Here is a 27,772-nt window from a genome sequence, read left to right as displayed (position 1 = left end):
TTGCACTTTATCAGAAGCTCATGGTCTACAGGGCTGTAGTGTTACCCGCCCTCCTGTATGGCTCAGAGACGTGGACCATATACAGTAGACACCTCAAATCACTGGAGAAATACTAATGATGTCTCCGCAAGATCCTACAAATCCCCTGGGAGGACAGACACACCAAAGGGCTTCTGACAATAACTTGTCACCAGATTGCACCAGTCAGCATCTGATTCCTCCGTGATATTTTCATCCATTCACCTTAATTAGAGCTGGTTTTCCCCATTCTGACATCCTCTGGTTCCCATTTTAGGGGGGACTTGGTAAAATTTCCCCCATGGTTAGTCCAGCTCGGATGATCGGATGCAGCCCGTATATTTGACATCCTTACTCAAGCACCTAGTTGTCAAAATGGAACTTCAAAGGCTTCCAGTACTCCCATTTATATGTTGAAGTTGTTCAACCAACAACTGCATCATGGTAGTATGCACAATTTGCAAGTCTTAAACCGAGTGATCCCTCTAAAAGTGTTGGTGTGTGGACATTGGGAGAGAAAGGATGGGGCTCCCATGGTCGATCAGCCCATTGACACAAATGACTCAATGCCTTCTGAAAGGGTGGGATGAAAATTACTGTGGGGGAAAATCTCCAAAACTAAAGGGAAAATGACCTTAATCTACAGAATGTAATTCTTCATTAAATACTACATTTTTCCTGGGCTACTTTAAAGCAAAGGTCATTACTGGAGCCATGGTCAATCAAAATCTGTAACAGAAAATTAATTGCTTTTCTTTAAAAAATTATAATTGTAGTCAATTTTAAAGAATTGAAGATTGAACAAATTGTTGGAATTGAGTGTAAGTATTTTATTACATGATAAGAAAAGATAAATACAATGCTGCTAAAATACATTGTTTCGGCTGCAATTTAAAAATGTGTCAAATTCTGTGGCACCCTTCATAACGCCAATCCATTGGTTCTAAAGTAACTTTTGTAATATTTGTTGTTTGGTTTGGCCAAACCACTTGCATTCTAAACAGCTCGTAACCGATACATCTGATAGATGTACAACTCCGTCTCTTCTCGCCCTCGAACAGATTGTTTTGCAATGTGTGGTTTACTGGGCACGAATCACACTCCCGCCCACCCCCCCCTCCTTTCTTCTTTCAAACGCTAAATGCCAGCTGACAAAGTGCTAACAGCAATAAAAATACAAAGCTCGGATCAAGCTATTGGGGAGCTGTGGAAATGCACCCAAACAGTGGACCCATCGTGATGCATCCCATGACCATCTCATCCCGCATTCAAATGAAACAATTATCTATTATTAAAACAAGCTGACTTGCAAGTTATCTAATCAGCAGCATTTCTGTCGCTGCAGAATAATAGATCGCTAACCACAGTAAATACAGTATAGTCAGCAAACAGAATTAGTTTCACCACGTTAGATTTTGCCTGCATACTGCTTAGTAGTCAGTAAACACCGTGGGAATGCGCAAAACCTACCATAACTGATGACACGCAAGTACACCAGAGGTTAACTTTTATAAACACTGTCTTGCTTGCGGCCAGCTACATCACACGTTAAATTGATAGCCTTTTAATATTTTAATAGCTCAAATATAATGTGTAACATACAGAATTATGCCAACATTTACTGATGGACCAGTTGATGAAATTGGTTTGATGGAGAAGCATTTCATCGATGTTTTCACTGACGCAATAAATCCTGAGCTTTTCCCAGTGAAATCCTCTGTAGTGCCCAGAACCCCCTTACAGACACATCAGTTTTCATGATCGCAGGGTAAATCTTTTCGTGATGCAGCTCACTCCCGATAAATTCCAATCTCATAAGCGCCCCCACCAACCCCCCACCCCTACAAATGAGCACTTTAAAAAATCCTTTATCTATTTTGCGTTGTGTATTCAAATGTACCGCGTTCGTAACCATGACTACTGTTCCTCGGCAAAGACCGATCAGAGGACAGTGTGCAGCCTCTTCCTTATCCGATGTTTGCTTTATCCTCAGATTTGTTATTTTTTGAAAAAGAAAAAAAAAGCCAAGGGGGCTAAAGGATATTGATTATTTGTGTTAAAGGTGCTCACGTGGTATAGCCGCGTCTTGTGGCAAGATGATGGCGCTGTGTGTGGTCTCCTGAGGATGAGATGTGCTGGTGAAGGAGGATGAGGCTGACTGATATGTGCGTGTGTGTGAATGTTGCCTGCAGTCAGTCTCCCGGAGCTCCTCCTGATGGCTGCAGCAGCAGCAGCAGCGGCTCAATCAGAAGAGGAGAGACAAGGAGAGGACTCTACGCTTGAACTCAGCCTGCTGCTACTGATCACCACGGTAAGATTTATTTAAAGTCTCTGGTATTGCACACACTTGCATCTAAATGCTTGATTTATTAGGGTGGTTGTTGTGCCTTCTACCAATTAAAAAAAATTGCAACCGGGTCAAGATTTACAACCGCTTGTTTTCGCTCGCGGTCATCTGTACAAAAGTGCAGATTGGCGAGCGCTAAAACATTTGTAAGTGTTAAAATACATATCGGGAGTCGGTGAACACCGCTATTGATAGGAGCCTCTGAGCTATTCAAAGCAAGCAAGGGGGATTTTTAAAAACAAATATAACGACTGCCGCAGGAATTTTTTTCCCACAGAAATATTGATCAGTATGTCGTGTCTCAGGCATTTTTTTTTAGCAACAAGCTTGCAAACATTACTGTGAAATCTATTGTCTAAAACGTACACAGTTCACGAGTATCAATGTCATTTACCTGATGGGTTGTTTTGTGTATGTTGGTGGAGTGGGATAGAAAAGCCTTACCATTACACACAGTTAGTTCCCCTACATGCTGCGGGCTCTGCTCTCAGACACCAAACTGTTTCTTAAATAATCGTCCCGCAGTGAATCCGAGCAATATTTGATGTTCACAGTTTGACTTGTTCCTCCTGCGCTTCTGATCTTTCCTCAAAGACAAAAGGGCAAGAAGCTTTCCTTTTAATGTGGCGCAACTTAAGACCGAAATCAGCTAACCGCTGATGGTTGTAACCAAATGTTCATTGAACGCAAGATTGCATTGTTGGCGCTCACATTTCATTTTTTTCCCGCCCGCATTTACTCATGGCACTGCCGCTGAAATTGTTCTGTTTCGGATGAAAGATTAAAAGTGCTTTTGGGTCTCGGTATTTACATCACGGACTGAGGCAGCTTGTTTCCTCCTTTTACCTAAATACATAGTGAGCTTGTTGCCGGAGTAGGGATTCTTAGACTGAAGTTTCTCTTTAATCTTTGCCATGTGGACATTATTCCAACCTGGGCTTAGTCAATAAGAGTTGGCCGACCTATGAAGGCCATTGCAGTAGATCCTGCTCTCGCCCAACCTGCTCGTACTGCATTTACCAGCAGGGGTCACTGGACTGTGATTAAAAGCCAGAACCTTGGAGGATTTTTCTCCTCTTCCCCCTCCCTTTCTGTTGATATGGCTCAGTACTCCACCAGAGGCTGACTTTACCCGGAGCACTAGGTAGTCCGACTGCAACCGATGTAGCCCCTGGTAATGTAGACTAAAGAGAAATCCTTTGTATTTTGCTGAAGTAAATGTTAGCATTATGTTTAATTCAATTATGTGTGTGTTTTTTTTTATTTGGCTAATTTTACAACCGCTTTATTTCCAATTAAACCCCAATATGTATGGGCTGGTGTTAAGTAGCTTCTTTACATTCGCTATTGCCTTGTTTTCGCAGGACATTGAAGTTCACATCAGTTCTACCATCGGTAGAAGAATACAAGGTTCATTTCCAAGTATCTGAGTTGTCTTTCAGACTATTTTCTTCCCAACGTCATGAAGACTGATAGTGTATGAAGAGTTCTGCTACAACCAGTCAACTTTTTAAAAAAGGAACACAAAAATCCCATCACCTAAACTCAAGACTAGTCCAGCCATGGATTCGAAGACCGCGAACGCTGAAGGTGTGGAGACGGATCTCTACTGCGCGGGACAGCAACTTTCTACCGCGGCTCGGGCTTTCAGAAAGCACAAGTCCCAGGGCAGGAGGAAGCTGAGTGTGTCGCGAATTGTGAGCTTTTGCCTTGGTTTAATGGCTCTCAGCGTGTTTTCCCTCTTATTCAGTGCCTTCGCCAGGACGTCAGCCAACCCAGAAAACCCACAGGTCAAACGCAGAACTCTACTGGGTTTCGAGGAAAAACAGAAGTTTTCCAAGGTTCAAAATTATACCCCCAAATCCGAGCTTGCTTTAAAGTACGAGGTGCGTTCAGCCACGATCTCCCTCAATGGAAGCTCTGGTGGAGACTATCCAAGAGATATCTTTTCACTGGCGCAAAGAAGGAAAGGAGCTGTCCTTCTCCACATATTAGGCATGATTTACATGTTCATAGCCTTAGCCATAGTGTGTGATGAATTTTTTGTACCCTCGTTGACGGTTATAATTGACAGGCTCAAAATATCCGATGATGTGGCAGGGGCAACTTTTATGGCTGCAGGTGGGTCAGCCCCAGAACTCTTCACTTCTTTAATAGGAGTTTTTATAACTCACAGCAATGTTGGGATTGGGACCATAGTGGGCTCTGCGGTCTTCAACATCCTGTTTGTAATCGGAATGTGTGCTATATTCTCCAAAGAAATTCTGTACCTCACCTGGTGGCCACTGTTCAGAGATGTGTCCTTTTATATTATTGGCCTGATTTTGCTTATACTTTTCTTCCTGGATAACGCCATCACTTGGTGGGAGAGTTTAATTTTGTTGTCAGCCTATGGATGCTATGTGATCTTCATGAAGTTTAACTTTGTGTTTGAACGATGGGTGAAAAAGAAATTAAACAGGAACAAAGTGGTGGAGGCAACAGCAACAGATGGTGATGAAAAGGTACGTGTGGTTTTATTTTTAAATTGATTAGAACAGAGTTTAAAGAATTGCCCACCCCTATGCCAGTGGTTCTTGTGTGCTGGTTGTAGCCACTGATTTGGACTCTGGAGAGTGCAAGACTGGGTTTTCAAAGTGTTGAAAGATTCTGCAGTTAATGGAGAGTAGGTGTTACAATTACACAATGGGGAAGAGCCTTTATGCATTGGCAGGGATATAAATTATGTAATATGCCTGTGTTTTCATTACATCGTATCAACTGGGGTGATTGATGGGTTACATTTTTGGGTGCAAGGAAGATACTGTTGGTTATAGTGTATGAGATAAGTGCAATATGTAACAAAGATTAAGCTGGCAGTAAACTTGCCATATCACTTTCATCAAGGCCTGTCCAGCTGTAAATTCAATGCTTGGATTTAGGCACATCGATTTGTGTAATTGAAAGCACAGCATTAGTAATAGTAGGAGCATGGGTAAAATTTTAAAAACTGATGTCAATTTTCAGGCCAGAGGATTTGCTGCAGCTTTAACTAGTTATTGTTTATACGTGGTATGGGCCCAAAAGGTGGAATGAGCTCTGAATAATTGGCTACAATTCCAGGCAAGTCCAAAAAAAAAGCACTCTAAGTTGACTGGCCATCATTACAATTTATCCAAGCAGTCTACTTCCTTAGAATACATACACACTGCTTTTGAGAAGTCTAAAGTACTTAAAAAAAAATCTGAATAATGTTACTACAAAGCACTAATTGACCTCTGAGACCACAATATTGGTTGGTATGAAAAATGGGGGAATAAATATTACACTGATGCGGTAGAGAGTGATCAGTTTCCAGCAAAGGCTAGGGCTAAGGCACATTGTTGGAGCAAAATGGAGGGTGCTTTACTTTCTGTCTATTGCTCTATATCTGAAGAGAGTGCTTGATCCTAACTTTGGTTCCCCAAACTGTTCTAATTTCCAGCACTGAAATCACAGATTTATTCTCAATCAGGTGTAAAAATAAAATTAAGTAGAAATCCTATCTTTCCAATTTTATCTTTCCACTTTGAAGGGAAGAATAGGGTTGAGATTGATAACCTGGGAAATCATGGAAGTGAATTCACATCTTGCCACAGTGCGTCAGAACTTTGAAATATTGGTGAAGCTTCCATTCCTTTCCTAATTCACTAATTCCTTGAATATGCAAAGTAAGTGTTGTTAGAATTCAATATCTCGAATATGTGAAGAATGCATCCTGTACACATAGCTGAAGCTGAGAGAGGCTTGCATCATTACTGTGTTGAATCCACATGAGAGATGGAGCTCCCTTTTGATGCGTAGCTGCATTTGCCAACATTTGGTTGGTGCCTTCTCCATGATACCACTGCTCCTACATTATATAAAAGAACTAGGCATGCATAAGAGTAACATTTGTTTTGATCCTAGCTTTTATGCAATACGCTCTACAGCTGGCCCAAAGTGATAGCTGGGTGGGGGCATGTGTGAAGAATGCATCTTCAAAGATTAAAAATAAGTAACATTTCTCTTTCATTTAGCATACAAATCCATATTATGGTATCTGAGATGTCAATTAGTGTTGTGTAGTAATATAACATTTCGATTTCACAAACAACTTGTATGTAGAAGTAGACTGTTTGGGCAAATTGCAATAATGGCCAGTCAACCTGACACTTTAACCAACAAATAAGCTTCAGTTTTGTACGGAATGCTTTTTTTGGCTTGTGCAAAATGGCGGCTGCATTTCCTACACTATAACTGTGACTAACCTTCAAAAGTACTTGATTGGTTGTATAATGTTTTGGGATGTGCTGAGGCCTTGCAAAGCGATTCTTTCTTGCCTGGAATTGCAGCAAATTATTCATCCTCTTACCTTTTGGACCTACACTTAATTATAAATGATAACTTAACTTGCAGATAATCCTATGGTCTGACAACTTGATGTAATATTTTAAATTTTAGCTATTCCACTAGTCCATCACCATTTGCCTACTTGGTTGGTAGGAGGCTCTGGAACAAAGAGTTCACAAAGGGAAATGGAGAAAATAATAATGACCTTTTGAAAATAAATGAGTACAGTATTGCCTTTTAGTGAAATGACCAATAATGGTACCTAATGTTTTGTATTGCTGGCACTGACTTTGTGTGGTAATTTTATTTGCAACATAATGGAAACAAGTATTTTCTTGTCTTTTGTAGTAAAATGAAATCTGGAACACTGTGCTTCAGGTGGACAGTGGTGGTTGGGTGCAGCTATTTTGGCGACACAGATAATTCAGTGTCATATTTTTGGTGTATGGGACTAGTAGCTCCTGGCTTCCTTCTGGTCTGCAACAGCTGTGTTTGCAGCAATGAGAAGGGAAAATAATTGTTTTTTTAATGTCGTCCAATTTTTCTTTTCTCCCTATGGAAAAGTATCTACTATGTCTCTTCCCTTGATCGTACAGCTGAGGTCCGGGGCTCACTTTGTGAGGAATTACAATACAAACTCTCATCCTGCCACCTACATGCACTCTCTGGTGCACTTGTATGCTATACTATTATAACACCATAGAAATTGCAGTTTAGTAAATCACTGACCTGCCTTGATGATGACTGATATGTTCCCGTTCCCTTTGCTAGTTTGCAAACCTAGCATAGGATAAATGATGAAATTAGCACTGGTGCTAAAAGATGCTATTATTTGTGCTGATGCCTCAAAATTAATACATACTTAATGGACAGTTGTCATTGGCCATTTATTATCTGCCATGTTACAGCGCAGCATTCCTTCCAGTGCAGCATTCCTTCCAGTGCATCCACAAATAAGGCAAAAAGTACAATTTCCACAATGTTTTTGTTTGATAAGGAAGGTGCAGTAAAGCCACTTTAAAAGCTTTTCAGGCTTAGCATTTTCTGTAAATGTATAGCTCTTGTAATGCTAATTTATTTTTTAGAACTGTTCTACTAATAAATGGCCTTATGACACTGATTTTCACACCACTATGATTTTCACATAGTTTGGTAATGAAGAAACACTGTGCTGATATGACCTTGCCCACCTCCTGTGATGCAGTCGAGATCGGGAACTCTGTGGTACAACATGTATGTGGTCAGGCTAAATAAGAACATAACATAAGAACATAAGAATTAGGAACAGGAGTAGGCCATCTAGCCCCTCGAGCCTGCTCCACCATTCAAAAAGATCATGGCTGATCTGGCCATGAACTCAGCTCCACTTACCCACCCGCTCCCCGTAACCCTTAATTCCCTTATTGGTTAAAAATCTATCTATCTGTGATTTGAATACATTCAATGAGCTAGCCTCAACTGCTTCCTTGGGCAGAGAATTCCACAGATTCACAACCCTCTGGGAGAAGAAATTCCTTCTCAACTCGGTTTTAAATTGACTCCCCCGTATTTTGAGGCTGTGCCCCCTAGTTCTAGTCTCCCCGACCAGTGGAAACAACCTCTCTGCCTCCATTTTGTCTATCCCTATCATTATTTTAAATGTTTCTATAAGATCACCCCTCATCCTTCTGAACTCCAACGAGTAAAGACCCGGTCTATTCAATCTATCATCATAAGGTCGCCCCCTCATCTCCGGAATCAGCCTAGTGAATCGTCTCTGTACCCCCAGCAGCAACTCCAAAGCTTTGAGCATCACTGCATGTGTAATTTTTAGAGAAAATGACACCTCAATGTACAGTAACATAATACAGTATGAATGAGGTGATATTATTTAATGCATGTTACTTGCACTGGCTAGGTGCTGGTGAAGCATTATTCAGCTGATACAGGCTGATTTTGTGGGGGTTGGAGTATGAGCCTTGGTTTTTGACATCATCGAGAACTATGCAGGGTGCACAAAGGTCAGAGACAAAGACCAAGTCAGGTGGGGGAAATGGATTTTGAAATTAATAGCTTTCCTAAGGGCAACAAACTAATGTGACATGCTGTTGGCTGTTACAAGTGTTTGTATATTTAGAGGGCTACCTGTTTACTGATCACACTTATGGAAAAACTGTGTGCCTAAATGTTCATCATCTAATCTGACTGGATCAATTGTTTCTTTGCATTTCCAAGGAATAGAAATTGTGCAATATGGGAGAGCGTTTTACTATGGACCAATCTAAACCTATTTGTGTATGTATAATTGCTTTTCTAAGGTTATGCTGAACTACTAAAATATTCTCCTAGGGGAATTGCAGATGTGACTGACAATTTAACAATAGCATCTGTTGTGAAGAGATTCTGGTTGTTGCTGGTTCTCTGATGAATGCCCTGAAGCAAGCACCAAATGGGTGGTGTGAATCTCAAGGTTACTAGTTAGTACTTAGTGACTGAGCAAAATTAATTTAGCATTGCTATCAATCTACATTTACGTTTTCAAATTCTCTATGCTTTGTTTCTAACTTTCGTTTCTCCTTTGCCATCTTCAAATTGTTATATTTTAACACAAAAAATGTCCTGCTCTATTACATTGCCAGGTCTTGTTCATAATTGGCTGAACATTTCTCTTGACTATCAGATTTGTAATATGCTGGTGGCCTGTGGTTAAATCATTATTCGCACTGAAATGGTGTGTGAATGCCTTGGGCATACAGGGTGATAACAAAATATAGAGAAACTCACAGTTTACAGTATGTTACAAGGCAGGAGCACATAGAGACCTTTAGTTAACACTGTAAACCACAAGAATGTGCTTCATCACAATCCTGAAATTTTTATTGTCCAGCCTACTTTTTATATATGCACAATTAAGGATATCTTTTTTTTTGCTGATAAGAGCAGCAGACAATGAGGAATAGGCTTACATTACCAAATCAAATGATTTGATGTAAAAACAGAAAATATTGGAAAATACTCAGGTCGGGCAGCATCTTTGGAGAGAAACCATGTTACTGTTTCAGGTTGATAACCTTTCACTGGAGTTCTACTGAATGGTCATCGACCTGAAATGTTCTCTCGTCTCTCTCTCTCTCTCGTCTCTCTCTCGTCTCTCTCTCTCTCTCTCTCTCTCTCTCTCTCTCTCTCTCTCTCTCTCTCTCTCTCTTCCCCCCACCCCCCACAGATGCTGCCTGACCAGCGGAGTTTTTCCAGCATTTTCTGTGTTTATTTCAGATTTCCAGCATCCGCAGTATTCTTTCATTACAAATATCGTCAAACCATTTGAACATCAGGATTTATTTTACTTGCCATGTGCAGCAGTACAGTCAGCACCAGGAAGAGAAAGAAAAGCTCTTGTGAAGGGTCATGTCTGAAGCATTACTACAACAACTTGTATTTATATAACACCTTTAACATAGTAAAAAAAGTCCAAAGGCGCCTCACAGGAGTGTTAAATTATTCTGTCTAATATTTTAGATCCTGACTGAGCTGCTGTGCAAGCCAGCATTTTACATTTTTATTTTGGATTCCAGCAATGACTTCTTAGTATCACATTTAAAGCTAAAGGCTAAGAATGATGGCCTAGCATTTATTCAGTTACACTGCTTTTGCCCCTCTATTTTCTTGGGCAAAGAAAATTGTCCATGGTGACCCCCAGGATGATAGTGGGAGATTCGATGATGGTAATCTCCTTGAATATCAAGGAGCGGTGGCTAGACTGTCTCTTGTTGGAGATGGTCAGTGCCTGATGCTTGCCACTTATCAGCCCAAGCCTGAATGTTGTCCAGGCCTTGCTGCATGCGGGCACAGACTGCTTTATTATCTAAGGAGTTGCGAATGGAACTTAACACTGTACAATCATCAGTGAACATCCCATCCCCATTTCTGATCTTATGATGGAGGGAAGGTCATTGATGAAGCAGCTGAAGATGATTGGGCCTAGGGCACTGCCCTGAGGAACTCCTGCAGTGATGTCCTGGGGCTGAGATGATTGGCCTCCAACAACCACAACCATCTTCCCTTGTGCTAGGTACGATTCAAGCCAATGATGAGTTTTCCCTTGACGCCATACTCTGTCAAATTAAAATGAAATCTGCCTCAACAAGGTTCTTTCATTATATTCAGTGCACCTTAAATTGAGGTGCAAACTAATGAGCAAGCACAGCTATTCCTGCCTTGATGTCATAGGTTATTGCATCTTAAATGCTCCATTAATTTCAGGCAGGAATAGCTGTGCTTGCTCATTAGTTTGCACCTCAATTTAAGGTGCACTGAATATAATGAAAGAACCTTGTTGAGGCAGATTTCATTTTAATTTTTTTCAGATGAGAATCCTCCACCAAAACCTACATGGCTGTGCAGGAGATTTCCCCCATTAAGGATTAACCAAAGCAATACCTTTTTCAGTGAACTTGTATTTACAGACACTAGGCTAATTTTTACATTTATCTCCTCTTGTTTTTATTGACATCACCTGCAGTGGATTCTCGTCCTGCTCCCGCACTGTTACCTCCTGGTGTTCCCCAAAAATCTATCCTTGGCCCTCTCCTACTTATCATCTACATGCTGTCCCTCGGTGACATCATCTGAAACCACAGCATCAGTTTCCACATGTACGCTGACGACACCCAGCACTACCTCACCACCACTTCTCTCGACCCCCTCCACGGTCTCTGAATTGTCAGACTGCTTGTCTGACATACAGTACTAGATGAGCAGAAATTTCCTCCAACTAAATATTGGGAAGATTGTCTTCAGTCCCTCCCTTCCAAAGCCACTGACTCCATCCCTCTCCCTGGTAACTGTGCCTGAGGCTGAACCAGACTATTTGTAACCTTGGTGCCATATTTGACCTCGAGGTGAACTTCCAAACACACATCCGTGCCATCACTAAGACCGCCTATTTCCACCTCCACTCCTCTGCTGCTGAAACCCTCATCCGTGCCTTTGTTGGCTCTAGACTTAACTATTCCAACACACTCCTGGCCGCCTCTGTAAACTTGAGGTAATTCAAAACTCTGCTGTATATGACCTAACTTGCACAAAGTCACGTTCACCCATAACCCCTGTGCTCTCTGACCTACATTGGCCACAGGTTAAGCAATGCCTCTGTTTTTAATTCCTTATTTTCAATCCCACCATGGCCTCGCCCCTCCCTATCTCTGTAATCTCTTCCAGCCCTACAACCCTCTCAAGGTCTCTGTTCTCCATCATTTCTCGTCTTGAACATCCCTGATTTTGATTGCTCTGCCATTGGTGGCCGTGCATTCTGTTGCCTAGGCCCTAAGCTCTGGAATTACCTCTCTGCTTCTCTATCTCTTTCCTCCTTGAAGACGCTCCTTGGGATCTTTTACTATGTTAACGGGGCTATATAAATGCAAGTTGCTGTCTATGTTTCAGCTATCTTTAGCACATGCTGCAGTCTCCCTAAAATGCAAATTTTGCTCAGTGGCCATCTAACTGGAGCTGAAATTAGTTTTTATTTTATTAATGCTGCGTTTTACCGACCATTGCCTGAATGCGAGTTACACATTATATGCAAACTCCTTCACTATAAGCGGTTGGGACTGGACACGAGTTACGTAATCTGTTTATTTGCATTACCATTGGTGCAGGTATTCGTGTAAACTACCTGGAAATGCCTGTAGGCTTTTAAATACCGTTCAGCCTGCACTCTTCAGCAGTAAAATGGGGGGGTAAATGGATAAGAGAGGAACAGTGCTTTGCTCTTTCATTTAACATATCTGCATATTTTATCAATTTCAGAAATTTATAACACACATCAATATGCATAGTACACATACAGAATTATGAGCACTATCTATACCCAGAGGTCAGCAGGGCATTGCAGCAAGCCAGATGCAAAGAACGCACACCAGCACATTGAGCCTTCCTGATAGCAAGACAAACAGACTCCTGCACTTGGGTGCTCCCAAGTCACCCAGAGCTAGTTGTACCTCTTAGTTTCCAACTTTTACATTCTGTGCTCGGGGTGACTTAGATTGAGAATAATAAGGTGCAGCTGCTGCCAGCATCAGCTGAGATGGGTGGAAGAGAAGGGTATCTGAACTTACAGAATCTGGAGAGTTTTATTAGTGATTTCTGCAGCTGGTAAACACTTTTTGCAGCGTTTTTGTTTTACTGTTCAGCTCACTTTCGTCTTGCTGCTTCTGCCAGCGTCCGATAACAGGCGGGGCTTCTGAAGAGCAGGTATGGCATGTAGGTAAAATGTTCTGTCTTTTCAGCCCTGTACCAATGAATTCCGGGTTCTCTGCCTTCTCTGCCTTGGCTGGGAAAGGTGGCACATCCTCACCCACTTCCCACTCTTTGGCATCCTTGTGCTCTGAGAATAGGCTAGCGCCACATCCTCACAAACACTATCTATTTCCTCTCTGGGTGAAGTATCTGAGCTGGTGAATTCGATTGAAGTAGCCAGTGCCGCAAGGAGTGAGGTGGATGGGATTGGGGCTGAAGAACACCGGGCAGGAGTTTTGTGCAGGAACTCGTGGGTGAACTTGAGCCCGACTCTCTCTTCCTCATCATAGGCCATAAGGAGGTAGTTGTGTCTGTTTTTCCTCATTCTCATCATCATCTTTCTCCTCCCATGCTTTCTAGTGTTCTGACTGACAGAAAAGGAGGGTAGAAGCTAGGAATTGGTGGCCATTGTCGCTTTTGAATTATAGGGACAGAGAAAAAAGACTTGCATTTCTATAGCATCTTTCATGACCACCGGATGTCTCAAAGCGCTTTACAGCCAATGAAAAACTTTTGGTGTGCATTCACTGTTGTAATGTGAGAAGAGATGGAAATTGTGTCTAAGTAGTGCTTCAGAGATGCCAGAGTAATTGTGTAGTGTTCAGTCACAAACCTTGTGTTGGTAATATGCCCCTGACTTCGCCATTTCCCATGGCAAGAGTGGAGTGCCTCTCCAAGCTCATAGCCTTTCCTTGTAGAGATGTGGTGTTTATAAAGGTTGGAAAGTGCCTCTTGCAGGCATTGTGCACAAATTTCTCCTGCAAGAAGATAATGGCGGTGGGGGAGTTAGTGTTCTGAATGTTGGTGATTGCTGTTAGGGGATCTTGGTAGCCATAATGCAAGATCCTGAGTTGGAGTGCTCCCTTTCCCTCCCTCCCCCCCCCCCCCCACCCAACTTAACCAGATAGCACTGTAAGGATACGTTTTTGAAGTGTTACTTTTAGAGGGTGAACAGTTTGCTGGTGCCCAAAGTGGCCAAGAAAGAAAAGGGAAGAGTGTCTGGTGTTACCTTGCATGTCCTGGTGAGGCCATTGAACTTCTTGTGGTACTGCTTTGTAGTTTTGGGAGTGAGAGCTGGAATGCGGTGGCAAAAGTGACAGCTCTGGCAGGTTTGCTGCCTCAAACATCCAGTAGCTTGTATCTCCTAGATATCAATTTCTTCTAAAGGTTTGGAGATCAGAGTCTGTGAAATTATGGTGCTTCCTCAGAGAGCTGTGAAAGCTGGGTCATTGAATAAATTTAAGATGGAGATAGACAGTTTCTTAACCGATAAGGGATTATGGGGAGCGGGCAGGGAAGTGGAGCTGAGTCCATGATTAGATCAGCCATGATCGTATTAAATGGCGGAGCAGACTCGACGGGCATTATGGCCTATTCCTGCTCCTATTTCTTATGTTCTTATGCATAATTTGGCTACGTGTGTGAGGTACTCCCGTCGGCTCTATACAGTGTGCTTGTCCTGCAGCTCAAGCTTACACTGATGATTTGCTCTGCAAGTGTGAGGGGCAACTGTTGTGTCCGGCTGCTGTAGGCTTGTCTGGCTGCTTGTGGCACAGAACTCTTGGTGCAGAGTCACGTGATGTCCCTGCAGTAGTTCAAACCACACCTGACCATGCAGTAGCTGCAAATGCGAGCTTGCTGTAAGGCACTTCATTCTTCCTTTTTGAGGAGCTTGGCTGAAATGAACTTGTAACGTCTCCTTTAGAGGAGGCTGCTTCCTGCGACCCTTGTCTTGCTTCACTCTCAGTGCTAGGCTTCCCATGTGAATAATCCATGTCAATATAAACTAAATAGTACAATTTTAAAGGTGGTGCTTGAACAAAGATCGGGGTTCACATGTACAAATATTTGAAGTTGATAAGACTTTTAAAAAAAAATTAAAATGTTACGGGATCCTTGGCTTTATAAATAGAAGCAGAGAGTATAAAAGCAAGGAAGTTATGCTAAAGCTTTATAAATCACTGGTTAGGCCTCAGTTGGAGTATTGTGATCAATTCTGATCAATAAACGTTGGAAAGGATGTCAACACCTTGAAGAGGGTGCAGAGGAGATTTACGAGAATGAGACCATGGATGAAGGACTTCCATTATGTGGAGAGACTAGAGTTGCTGAGATTGTTTTCCTCAAAGAAAATTAAGATGGGATTTAAATGGTGGTCAAAATTGAGGGGTTTTGATTATCGAGAAACTGTTTCTACTGGTAGGAGGATCAGTAACCAGAGGATATAGATTTACGGCAATTGGCAAAAGAACCAGAGGCAAGATGAGGAGAATTTTTGTTTTATACCGTGTTGTGATGATCTGGAATGCACTGCATGAAAAGTGGAAGCAGATTCAGTAGTAACTTTTAAAAGAGCATTAGATTAATACTTGAAAAGGAAAACAATTGCAGGATTATGGGGGAAAGAACAGGGAAATGGGACTAATTGGATAGCTCTTTCGAAGAGGCAGCACAGACACAGGGCCAAATGACAGCCTCCTGTGCTGTACGATTCTATGATTTTATGAACTCTGGAATTCTTCCCACAAGGCTGTGATTGCTGGGACAGTGGACATTTCAAGACTCCGATCGATAGATTTGTTAACCAGTGTATTGGGGGGATATGAAGGTACACATCAGCCGTGATCATCTACAACAACTTGTATTTATATAGCGCCTTTTAATGTAGTAAAACATCCATCCAAAGATGCTTCACAGGAGTAATATGAGATGAAAAAATCTGACACCGAGCCACATAAGGAGAAATTAGGGCAGGTGACCAAAAGCTTGATCAAAGAGAGATGTTTTAAGGAGTGTCTTAAAGGAGGAAAGAGAGGTGGAGAGGTGGAGAGGTTTAGGCAGGGAATTCCAGAGTTTGGGGCCTAGGCAACAGAAGGCATGGCCACCAATGGTTGAGCAATTATAATCAGGGATGCTCAAGAGGGCAGAATTAGAGGAGCGCAGATATCTCGAAGAGGGTTGTGTGATTAAAGTGGATTAAATAGGAAGGGGCGAGGCCATGGAGGGATTTGAAAACTAGGATAAGAATTTTGAAATCGAGGCATCCTTAACTGGGAGCCAGTATAGGGCAGCAAGCACAGGGATGATGGGTGAGCGGGACTTTGTATGAGTTAGGACATGGGCAGCCGAGTTTTGGATCACCAAGTTTATGTAGGGTAGAATGTGGGAGGCCAGCCAGGAGTGCGTTGGAAATAGTAAAGTCGAGAGGTAACAAAGGCATGAATGAGGGTTTCAGCAGCAGAAGAGCTGAAACAGGGGTGGAGATGGAGGTGGAAATAGGCGGTCTTAGTTATGCTGTGGATATGTGGTCGATAGCTAATTTCAGGGTCAAATATGACACTAAGGTTGTGAACAGTCTGGTTCAGCCTCAGACAGAAGTTGAGGAGAGGGATGGAGTCAGTAGCTAGGGAATGGAATTAGTGGCGGGGACTGAAAACAATGGCTTCTGAAACATGACATCCAAGCGGCAATTGTGTGTTGCTAGTCCATCAATATCTTCAATACTATTCACTCCAATATCCTGGTAAGCATTTAGAAGTACAAACTCAACTAATTGATTTTCACTGGTAGACTAGCTCTGGACAAACATCTGTTGTTTCTGTGTTCTATCAAATGATTCAGGCATGCTCTTTTGGAAGAAGGAGTGGTCCGATTTATTTTCTAAAAAAACATACAAATTTCGGGAGTGCTTGACATTCTCTCCACCTCCTTCCTCGTTCCCCCCCCACCCCCCCGCTACTGGATAAGAGTGAAGACTGCTGTTACAGCTGTTTCTAAACAATCACTCCACGTATGAAATCCAGCTGTGACTATCTCCTGTAACTGATTTCCTCAGAGGCAATCGGTGTTTTTGGTAGAGAACTCTGTTATGTGCTTGTTCCCTGAATAATTTGGGGCGAGACTGCAGGTGACCACAAGGATGACACTTGCGCCATTGTCTGCAAATCCTGCAACACTACAGTGGTGATAGAGGAGCATTGCTGTGTATTCTGACAGCTGCTGGAGTCAAAGGAGTTTGTGAGTGCCTTTTGCTCCTGCATTAACACCTGTCAAGTAGGATCAGTTATGTACTAGTATTTGCACATACTTTCAGCAACTTTACCAGATCTTTGTATCCATTCCTACCACCATTACTTGCTCCTCCTCCCGTGTGCTTTAATGCTTTATTTCAAGTTTATGGAGGGTGAAAGATGGGAGGCCGGCCAGAAGAGCATTGGGACAGTCTAGTTTAGAGGCAACAACCTTCCTCCGTGTCGCTCTATAACTGGGTGTACAGGAACTGAATGTGTTGACCCACCTAGTTTTTCCCTTCCTCTGTTGCATGTACGTGTTTATTCTGACGTCCCTGCTGATAACGTGCTTCGGAGACCTGATTGCAAGGTGACCAGGACTGGGAACTAAATATTCAGGGGTGTTTGACAATTCTGAAGGACAGACAGAAAGGAAAAGGAGGTGGGGTAGCACTGTTAATGAAGGATGGGATCAGTGCGAAACGATATTGGCTCAGAAGATCAAGATGTTGAATCAATTTGGGTGGAGATAAGGAATAATAAAGGGAAAAAGTCGCTGGTGGGCGTAGTCAATAGGCCCTCTAACAGTAGCTACACAGTTGACAGAGAATAAATCAAGAAATAAGGGAGGCTTGTAATAAAGGAACAGCAATAATCATGGACGATTTTAACTTTCTTATTGATTGGACAAAGCAAATTGGCCAGGGTAGCCTTGAGGAAGAGTTCAGAGTTTATCCGGGATAGTTTTCTTGAACAGTACATTGCGGAACCAACCAGGGAGCAGGCTATCTTAGATCTGATACTGTGTAATGAGACAGGATTAATAAATGATCTTGGAGTAAAGGATCCTCCAGGAATGAGTGACCGTAACACAGTTGAATTTCAAATTCAGTTGGAGGGTGAGAAACTTGGTTCTCAAACCAATGTCCTAAGTTTAAATAAAGGTGACTACAAAGGTACTGTTTTGGATACTGTTGGGGGAGATGACTTACCAGGGGAAGGCACCAGCAGCCAGGTTCATGGCACCATGGGTAGCTTTGCTGCACAGAAGGGCGGGAAAAAGAGTGGGAGAGCTATATTGATGGGGGACTCTATTGTAATGGGAATAGATAGGAGTTTCTGCGGCCGCAACCGAGACTCCAGGATGGTATGTTGCCTCCCTGGTGTAAGGGTCAAGGATGTCTCGGAGCGGCTGCAGAGCATTCTGGAGAGGGAGGGTGAACAGCCAGTTGTCGTGGTACATGTAGGTACCAACGATATAGGTAAGAAGCGGGAAGCGGTCCTACAAGCTGAAATTAGGGAGCTAGAAGTTCAATTTAAAAAGTAGGACCTCAAAGGTAGTAATCTCTGGATTGTTACCAGTGCCACGTGCTAATCAGAGTAGAGGGAGCAGGATAGTTAGAATAAATACGTGGCTTGAGCAGTGGTGCAAGAGGGAGGGATTCAAATTCCTGGGACATTGGAACCAGTTCTGGGGAAGTGGGACCTGTACAAAAGGGACGGTCTGCACTTGGGCAGGACTGGAACTGATGTCCTGGGGGTAATATTTGCTAATGCAGTTTGGGAGTGTTTAAGCTAATATGGCAGGGGGATGGGAACCTATGCAGTGAGACAGGGCGAAGTAATATGGAGTCAGAAACAGATGGTAGAAATGTAAAAAGCAATAGTGGAAGGCTGAGTAAACAAAGGCAAGAAACAAAAAGGGCCACACTACATCTATAATTTTAAAAGGACAAAGGGTGTTTTTAAAAAAAACAAGCCTGAAGGCTTTGTGTCTTAATGCAAGGAGTATCCGTAATAAAGTGGATGAATTAACTGTGCAAATAGATGTTAACAGATATGATGTGATTGGGATTACAGAGACGTGGCTCCAGGATGATCAGGGCTGGGAACTCAACATCCAAGAGTAATCAACATTCAGAAAGGATAGAATAAAAGGAAAAGGAGGTGGGGTAGCATTGCTGGTTAAGGAGGAGATTAATGCAATAGTTAGGAAGGACATTAGCTTGGATGATGTGAAATCTATATGGGTAGAGCTGCAGAACACCAAAGGGCAAAAAACGTTAGTGGGAGTTGTGTACAGACCTCCAAATAGTAGTAGTGATGTTGGGCAGGGCATCAAACAGGAAATTAGGGGTGCATGCAATAAAGGTGCAGTGGTTATCATGGGTGACTTTAATATGGATATAGATTGGGCTAACCAAACTGGAAGCAATACAGTGGAGGAGGATTTCCTGGAGTGCATAAGAGATGGTTTTCTCGACCAATATGTCGAGCAATCAACTAGGAGGGAGGCCATCTTAGACTGGGTGTTGTGTAATGAGAGAGGATTAATTAGCAATCTCGTTGTGCGAGGCCCCTTGGGGAAGAGTGACCATAATATGGTGGAATTCTACATTAGGATGGAGAATGAAACAGTTAATTCAGAGACCATGGTCCAGAACTTAAAGAAGGGTAACTTTGAAGGTATGAGGCGTGAATTGGCTAGGATAGATTGGTGAATGATACTTAAGGGGTTGACAGTGGATGGGCAATGGCAGACATTTAGAGACCGCATGGATGAACTACAACAATTGTACATCCCCGTCTGGCGTAAAAATAAAAAAGGGAAGATGGCTCAACTGTGGCGATCAGGGGAAATCAGGGATAGTATTAAAGCCAAGGAAGTGGCATACAAATTGGCCAGAAATAGCAGCGAACCCGGGGATTGGGAGAAACTTAGAACTCAGCAGAGGAGGACAAAGGATTTGATTAGGGCAGGGAAAATAGAGTACGAGAGGAAGCTTGCAGGGAACATTAAGATGGACTGCAAAAGCTTCTATAGATATGTAAAGAGAAAAAGGTTAGTAAAGACAAATGTAGGTTCCCTGCAGTCAGAATCAGAGGAAGTCATAACGGGGAACAAAGAAATGGCAGACCAATTGAACAAGTACTTTGGTTCGGTATTCACTAAGGAGGACACAAACAACCTTCCGGATATAAAAGGGGTCAGAGGGTCTAGTAAGAAGGAGGAACTGAGGGAAATCCTTATTAGTCGGGAAATTGTGTTGGGGAAATTGATGGGATTGAAGGCTGATAAATCCCCAGGGCCTGATGGACTGCATCCCAGAGTACTTAAGGAGCTGGCCTTGGAAATAGTGGATGCATTGACAGTCATTTTCCAACATTCCATAGACTCTGGATCAGTTCCTATGGCTACCCTCCACTCCAATGTAACCACACTTTTTTTTAAAAAAAAAAAGGAGGGAGAAAACAGGGAATTATAGACCGGTCAGCCTGACATCGATAGTGGGTAAAATGATGGAATCAATTATTAAGGATGTCATAGCAGCGCATTTGGAAAGAGGTGACATGATAGGTCCAAGTCAGCATGGATTTGTGAAAGGAAAATCATGCTTGACAAATCTTCTGGAATTTTTTGAGGTTGTTTGCAGTAGAGTGGACAAGGGAGAACCAGTTGATGTGGTGTATTTGGACTTTCAGAAGGCCTTCGACAAGGTCCCACACAAGAGATTAATGTGCAAAGTTAAAGCACATGGGATTGGGGATAGTGTGCTGACGTGGATTGAGAACTGGTTGGCAGACAGGAAGCAAAGAGTAGGAGTAAATGGGTACTTTTCAGAATGGCAGGCAGTGACTAGTGCGGTTACCGCAAGGTTCTGTGCTGGGGCCCCAGCTGTTTACATTGTACATTAATGATTTAGACGAGGAGATTAAATGTAGTATCTCCAAATTTGTGGATGACACTAAGTTGGGTGGCAGTGTGAGCTGCGAGGAGGATGCTATGAGGCTGCAGAGTGACTTGGATAGGTTAGGTGAGTGGGCAAATGCATGGCAGATGAAATAAAATGTGGATAAATGTGAGGTTATCCACTTTGGTGGTAAAAACAGAGACAGACTATTATCTGAATGGTGACAGATTAGGAAAAGGGGAGGTGCAACAAAATCTGGGTGTCATGGTATATCAGTCATTGAAGGTTGGCATGCAGGTACAGCAGGCGGTTAAGAAAGCAAATGGCATGTTGGCCTTCATAGCGAGGGGCTTTGAGTACAGGGGCAGGGAGGTGTTACTACAGTTGTACAGGGCCTTGGTGAGGCCATACCTGGAGTATTGTGTACAGTTTTGGTCTCCTAACTTGAGGAAGGACATTCTTGTTAGAGGGAGTGCAGCGAAGGTTCACCAGACTGATTCCCGGGATGGCGGGACTGACGTATCAAGAAAGACTGGATCAACTGGGCTTGTATTCACTGGAGTTCAGAAGAATGAGAGGAGATCTCATGAACGTTTAAAATTCTGATGTGTTTAGCCAGGTTAGATGCAGGAAGAATGTTCCCAATGTTGGGGAAGTCCAGAACCAGGGGTCACAGTCCAAGGATAAGGGGTAAGCCATTTAGGACCGAGATGAGGAGAAACTTCTTCACCCAGAGAGTGGTGAACCTGTGGAATTCTCTACCACAGGAAGTTGTTGAGGTCAATTCACTAAATATATTCAAAAAGGAGTTAGGTGCAGTCCTTACTACTAGGGGGATCAAGGGCTATGGCGAGAAAGCAGGAATGGGGTACTGAAGTTGCATGTTCAGCCATTGAATGGCGGTCATTGGGAAAATGCTAGAGTCCATTATTAAGGAAGCAGTAGTGGGACATTTGGAAAAGCATAATTCAATCAAGCAGAGCCAACATAGTTTTATGCAAGGGAAATCATGTTTGACAAATTTACTGGAGTTCTTTGAGGATGTAACGAGCAGGGTGGATAAGGGGGAACCAGTGGATGTGATGTATTTGGATTTCCAGAAGGCATTTGATAAGGTGCCACATAAAAGGTTACTGCACAAGATTAAAAAGTTCACGGGGTAGGGGGTAATATTAGCATGGATAGAGGATTGGCTAACTAACAAAAAACAGAAAACAGAGTCAGGATAAATGGGTCATTTTCCGGTTGACAAACAGTGACTAGTGGGGTGCCACAGGGATCGGTATTGGGTCCTCAACCATTTACAATCTATATTAATGACTTTGATAAAGGGACCGAGTGTATTGTAGCCAAGTTTGCTGACAGTACAAAGACGGGTGGGAAAGCAAATTGTGAGGAGGGGACACAAAATCTGCAGAGGGATATAGACAGGCTAAGTGAGTGGGCAAACATCTGTCAGATGGTGTATAATGTGGGAAAATGTGAGGTTATCCACTTTGGCAGTAAAAATAGAAAAGCAAGTTACAGTTTAAATGGAGAAAAATTGCAAAGTGAATCAGTACAGAGGGACCTAGGGGTCCTTGTGCATGAAAAACAAAATTAGTATGCAGGTACAGCAAGTAATCAGGAAGGCAAATGGAATGTTGGCCTTTATTGTAAGGGGGATAGAGTATAAAAGCAGGGAACTCCTGCTACAACTGTACAGGGTATTGGTAAGACCACATCTAGAGTACTGAGTACAGTTTTGATCTCCGTATTTAAGGAAGGATATACTTGCATTGGAGACAGTTCAGAGAAGGTTCACTAGGTTGATCCCGGAGATGAGGGGGTTGACCTGAAGAAAGGTTGAGTAGGTTGAGCCTATACTCATTGGAATTCAGAAAAATGAGGGGTGATTTTATCGAAACATGGATGCAGAAAGGATATTCCCACTCATAGGGGAAACTAAAACTCGGACATAGTCTCAGAATAAGGGGCTGCCCATTTAAAACGGATGAGGAGGAATTTCTGCTGAGGATTGTAAATCGATGGAATTCTCTGCCCCAGAGAGCTGTGAAGGCTGGGTCTTTGAATATATTTAAGGCGGAGATAGACAGATTTTTGAGCGATAAGGGTTATGGGGAGTGGGCAGGGAAGTGAAACTGAGTCAATGGTCAGATCTTATTGAATGCTGGAGCAGGCTCGATGGGCCAAATGGCCTAATCCTGCTATTTATGTTTTAACTTTAGCTCTTGACTTCGATCTGCTGTAGGTAAAAATATCTCTACTTCAGTTCAATATATTCATCTGCTATCTATTGCTCTTCTAACCTTTGAGAAATATCTAGAATTTGTTTCTTCAGCAAAATTGAATAAATTCCAATTTCCTCTCTGCTGAAATTACCATTTTTAATAACTTCATTAGTTATCATGAAGAATGGTTTTGTTTCGCTTCTCTTTAAATCAGGCCAGTACTAATGTTAAAGTCCACTGCTACTTAATGACTTTGACAACTTTAACAATCAGTCTAACGTTATCCCTGATAGTCCCAGTATTTCAGCTAATCTCATAGACCTTTTCCTCACCTCCTATCCTCGCTCTTATAATAGATCTATCTTCTCAACAAAAAAATCACTGCCTTATATATGTCTGTTGCACAATACTCTGTAGCAACTCCCACCCTGAAACGACACCCACTTTACTTGTACATTCTTTGAGGATTCTGCCTTTCCTTTGTCTAATTGCTATTTTCACAGTTCTGATCCTTCTATCTATACCAGTGATGTAGCTGCATGGAATATGTATTATCTTGCCTCCATCAGATCTAATACTGCATCATTATTCTGCCTGTCACAACTAGGACAAGAGTCTCCTCCCAGTGGGGTTCATTGGTCTGCAGGGCAGGCTCAGTTGGAGCCCACATCTCCTCCTAGGTCTTGCTGATTTCAGAAGGTGTCCCATTTTAATTGCATTTTGTCACCTTCATTGTTAACCACAGAATGTGAAATTTTGGAAGAGACTGCAGCCACCCACCCATCTGAGGATATATTTTCACTTTGGTGTAATTGATGTTGCAATTTTCAAAATAACTTTGGCTCCTAGAGTTAACCCATGTGCTTTGAAAAATAAATGATGAACTAAAATAACACAGGATAATAGTCTTGAAATACTGTGGCAATTTGTAATACATAATTGAATCTTCTATAGTGCTGTTCATAGTTGATGACTTCAGTGGAAAGGTAAATTGGGCAGGGTATACAATGAGCAGCTAAACCATTACCCTTCCATCTCTGCCAAAAGTTCAAATCAGCTTTCAATTGTTGTAACTGTACACCTCCTTTTAGTGTGATTAACTACTTCACCTCCAAATCAGTAAAATATGTTCTGTGCATGTCAAGCAGATCACCGAACTAGTAGATTAAGGAGTTTAAATTTTTCTTAAGGTCCCATTGCAGCATAACATGTGGGTTCCAGCACGTCAGTTAGTGTGGATGTATGCTAACATGTAACTGTTCCATCAGTAAGTGGAGCAGTACTGTCCCTTAATATAATCAAATCATTTCAGCTGTAACACACCTTGGTCAGGCAGCGAGTAGATGCAAATCTGACTTTCCCATGACCAGTGCCACCTCCATGACATGACCTGCTCTCCTAGTGCACAGACCCAGAACATGATCTTCCTCTTGAGTCAAGTGCTCAGTCACTTGAACACTTGGGCGCTGCCTTCCGATGTCTGTTCTTTCTAATCACATTACATGCTATTTATGTGAGACTTTATTGTTACACAAAGTCATTAAAATACCCCATCCAATTAGCAGATCCATATATAAATTATGCCTTTTTCCCATTTATCAGTAAAAACTAAGGCAGCAGTTCAAACCTGTTATAATTGCTGTGAACCCTGAAATTATAATGTTTACATATTTATAATCTTTTGTGTACATTTATTAAACAGCAGAAACAAAGACTAGATCTGATCACTGTATTTAATACTTGGTCTTAAATCCTACTTAATCCTATCCTATTTACAGTTTGAGATACCATTGGTGATTGACAGTAGCAAATCATTTTAGCTATGACTTTTGTTGTATGATGTGTTGCTTTATTTTGGAGTTTCAAAAGTTGTAAAATGTTTTTTATTCCGGTATGAATGAAATTACATGATGCTTATTGCCGTTAATAATGAGAGTATTACCATGAACAACAAGTTACATTTCATGTAGAGCTAATAACATAGTAGAATGTCCCAAGGCAGAGGAGAAATCGATGCTGAGCAGTAATGGTAGAATGAGAGCACGGATAAAAGATTTTGAGGAGGCTTTAGAAAGGGGTAGAAAAACAGGGGATCAGGGAGGAAGTTTTAGAGAAAGCTGTGGGGATGAAAGCTGCGCCATTGATGTTTGAGTGAAGAGTGAGTGGGATGCCCAAGAGGCTAGAATTGAAGTATTCAAGCATGTAGGCTAGGACATGGAGCCATGGTGGTCACAAAAATAGAGAGAGGCAAGGCACGGGACATGTAAATGAGGATTTTGAATTCAGTGTGTTTGTGGATCAGCAGTCAACGGAGATGAGTGAGCATAGGGGTGATGGGTGAACAAAACTTGATGTGGCTGCCAGTTCGGGCCAAACGGGCATTTGTGCAGGGTGAAGCTTTCATCCGCTTTCGTCTGTCTTCTCTCCCTCACTCAGTGGCACTAAGGACACCTTTTTATATTTTGCTGAGTCAATGGGCTCAAATTTCCACAGGAGTTGCTCTTATTTTTTTGGAGCACCTAGTTTTTTTTTTGGAGTATCTTAAAAATCGTAATTGTCCACATTTAGTTTGCTCCAGTTTCAGTGAGTGAGTTCAGTTTTTTTTTCAAAAGGGGGCGTTACCAGCCACTTACGCCTGTTTTGGTCATTTAAGCAAGTTTAGACAGCGAAAAGTTACTCCAAACTAACTTAGGCCAGTGTAGGTGCCCACTTTTGTACGCTCATAAAAACCTTGCGGACATTTTAGAAATCAGGCGCAGGTAGCTAGGGGGGAGGGGAGAGAAGTTAGAGGATTTTCCAAAGCATTAAACACTTCACTTTTAACAATAAAGAACCATCATCAATATGAGTGTTATGATTGGAATGCTAGTTTTTAAAAAAAATCCCAAGCAGCGAGACTGGACAGGGTGTAGGTGCTATCAGCCTGATTTAAACTGAGTATATTTTTAGTAAAGATAGCTAGATATTAAAGTACTGGAAAATCTTTGAAGATTCTCGCGCCCTGGCCGGACCAAAAATCCCCCCCCCCCCACCAACCTGCCTCTTGTAGCCCTCAGCGCGGGAAGGCAGCGGCCGGCCTGTGCGGCAGGCCATTCGGCCCAGAATAGGGAAGGCGTTCTTCGGGACCCTCCCACACGGCCTGCAGTGCGTCGCAGAGATTCAATCTGCCAGGAGCTAGTGCGCGCGCATGTGCAGAGGTCCCGGAACTGTTTTCAGCACCGGGACCTGGCCTTGCCCCCCCCACCCCTTGTGCTGCACTGCGCCGAGCCCGAAGACGTCCCGAGAAGCGTGGAGAATTACAAGGTAAGTTTTCGGCGCCCTTTTTATTCTTGAAAGTTGGCGCACCTCAACTTGGGCCCATTGTGTCTCATTTGTACTTCCTACCTACTCTCTCTTCTGTAGTATCTTTCTCTCTCCGATTCTGACTTCCCTCCTTTCTCTCATCCACTGTTCTCTTGAGGGAGAAAATATACCATAACTAAACTTTGTTTCTCTTGCTCTGCCTCTATCTGGCTCTGGCACCCCTTCACTCACTTGGAATAGCTATGCTGTTCCTAATGATTTAAGTAAACTACTTACTGTTGTGATTTTTAGGTTGTGGCTCCTGGGATTTTGGATTTCTAGGCAGTTGGTAGGTTCCTAGGGTCCTGGGAAATGTGGCCCCAGAATTACAAACTCCACTCAAATAAAGATTTGCTTTCTTTGCCAGTAAAAGCCGCATTCTGCTGTTGTTTCTGAACAAGGCAATCATCTGCCCAATTAAGGGAATATTCCCTTCTGCCTGTTGGTGACACATTTCTTCTGTTTGCTCTTGGCTATCTTGGCTCCTGCTGATGGCAGAGACCATAAACTCCCTACACTACCTAAGGAAGTACTCCTTTTCCAGCTGCTTCATTTAGCACAAAATCCTTGTCTAATCTGGTTCATTGGCGACTATTACATATTCCCTCCTACAGTGTGTTTAGCTAACTAATCTATCCATGCATGTTATCTCTGTATGAGCTGGTCCTATTCTCGAGAAAAGGGAAGTATGCGAGTATCTTATTAAGTTGACCAATTGCAGACCTTAAAACTAGGATATCTAAATTGGGGAAAACGGTTGGAGAAAGAGACAGTAAAACTTGTGTACTTCCCGGAAACCAGCGCCTGCAAAAAGTGAGCCACATTACATAGGAGAATATACAAGACCATGTCGTAGAATACAAAGACTATTAGAAAGTTACTATATGGAACACTAACTACCTAGATATTGCATTGAGAAATGTTTGTTAAAATGGATATTGTTCTGACCACTCGGGAGGGGGGGGGGGGGTTGGTGGTGGGTTGGTGATCTGGAGATTTAGACTTTGGTGAGGTTGGTCGGAAGATTGAGACTCAGTTGGGGGGAGGGGATAGTGATGGGACTGGGTGTCGGGGAGAAAGGGAAACTGGGGAAGCTGGGAATGTGGGCTTGCAGCGGGGATTGGAGCTTGGGCAGTGGAAGAGAGAGGACTGGATAATGGGATGTGGAGTCAAACATTTCCTGCTGAGCCGAGAGCTGGTTGCATTAACAGTAAGTGATGGGAGGTGGGTGGAGGAAAATGCAGGGTGGCTGAACACAGGCTGGCAGTGACCTGCAGTACAACTGGGAAAAAAACTAGTTGGAGCTTGCACACTCCACAATTTTGCAGAAGGATCCTGAAACGGGTGCAGGACCCTTTGCATATTTAAATTGATCCAATACTGATTTCAGGCAGCCGCTAGGTACACCAAAAGCTGTCAGCACCAATATGCCAACTGCCATGCTGTCTGTGCAGATTGGTGCAGGACATCACGTCCATAAATGGATGTACGGTGCGCCCATTTTATGCC

The 27,772-nt window shown here is 42.6% G+C and overlaps 1 protein-coding gene across 3 annotated transcripts in view; it reads left to right on the top strand.

Annotated features, from left to right (window-relative positions):
* Window positions 1-2,248: 2,248 nt before the first annotated feature.
* Window positions 2,249-27,772, top strand: part of slc24a2 (solute carrier family 24 member 2) — a 299,828-nt gene continuing 274,304 nt past the window's right edge. For all 3 annotated transcript variants that reach the window (XM_070856791.1, XM_070856790.1, XM_070856809.1), the window contains exons 1-2: window positions 2,249-2,329; window positions 3,730-4,869. In XM_070856791.1, coding sequence (XP_070712892.1) covers window positions 3,928-4,869 — 942 coding nt within the window. In that variant the 5' untranslated portion in view covers window positions 2,249-2,329; window positions 3,730-3,927. The remainder of the gene's footprint in view (window positions 2,330-3,729; window positions 4,870-27,772) is intronic.

The sequence above is a fragment of the Pristiophorus japonicus genome, chromosome 1, assembly GCF_044704955.1.
Source record: "Pristiophorus japonicus isolate sPriJap1 chromosome 1, sPriJap1.hap1, whole genome shotgun sequence".
Taxonomy (NCBI): domain Eukaryota; kingdom Metazoa; phylum Chordata; class Chondrichthyes; family Pristiophoridae; genus Pristiophorus; species Pristiophorus japonicus.
This window is presented reverse-complemented; position numbering and strand designations above follow the sequence as displayed.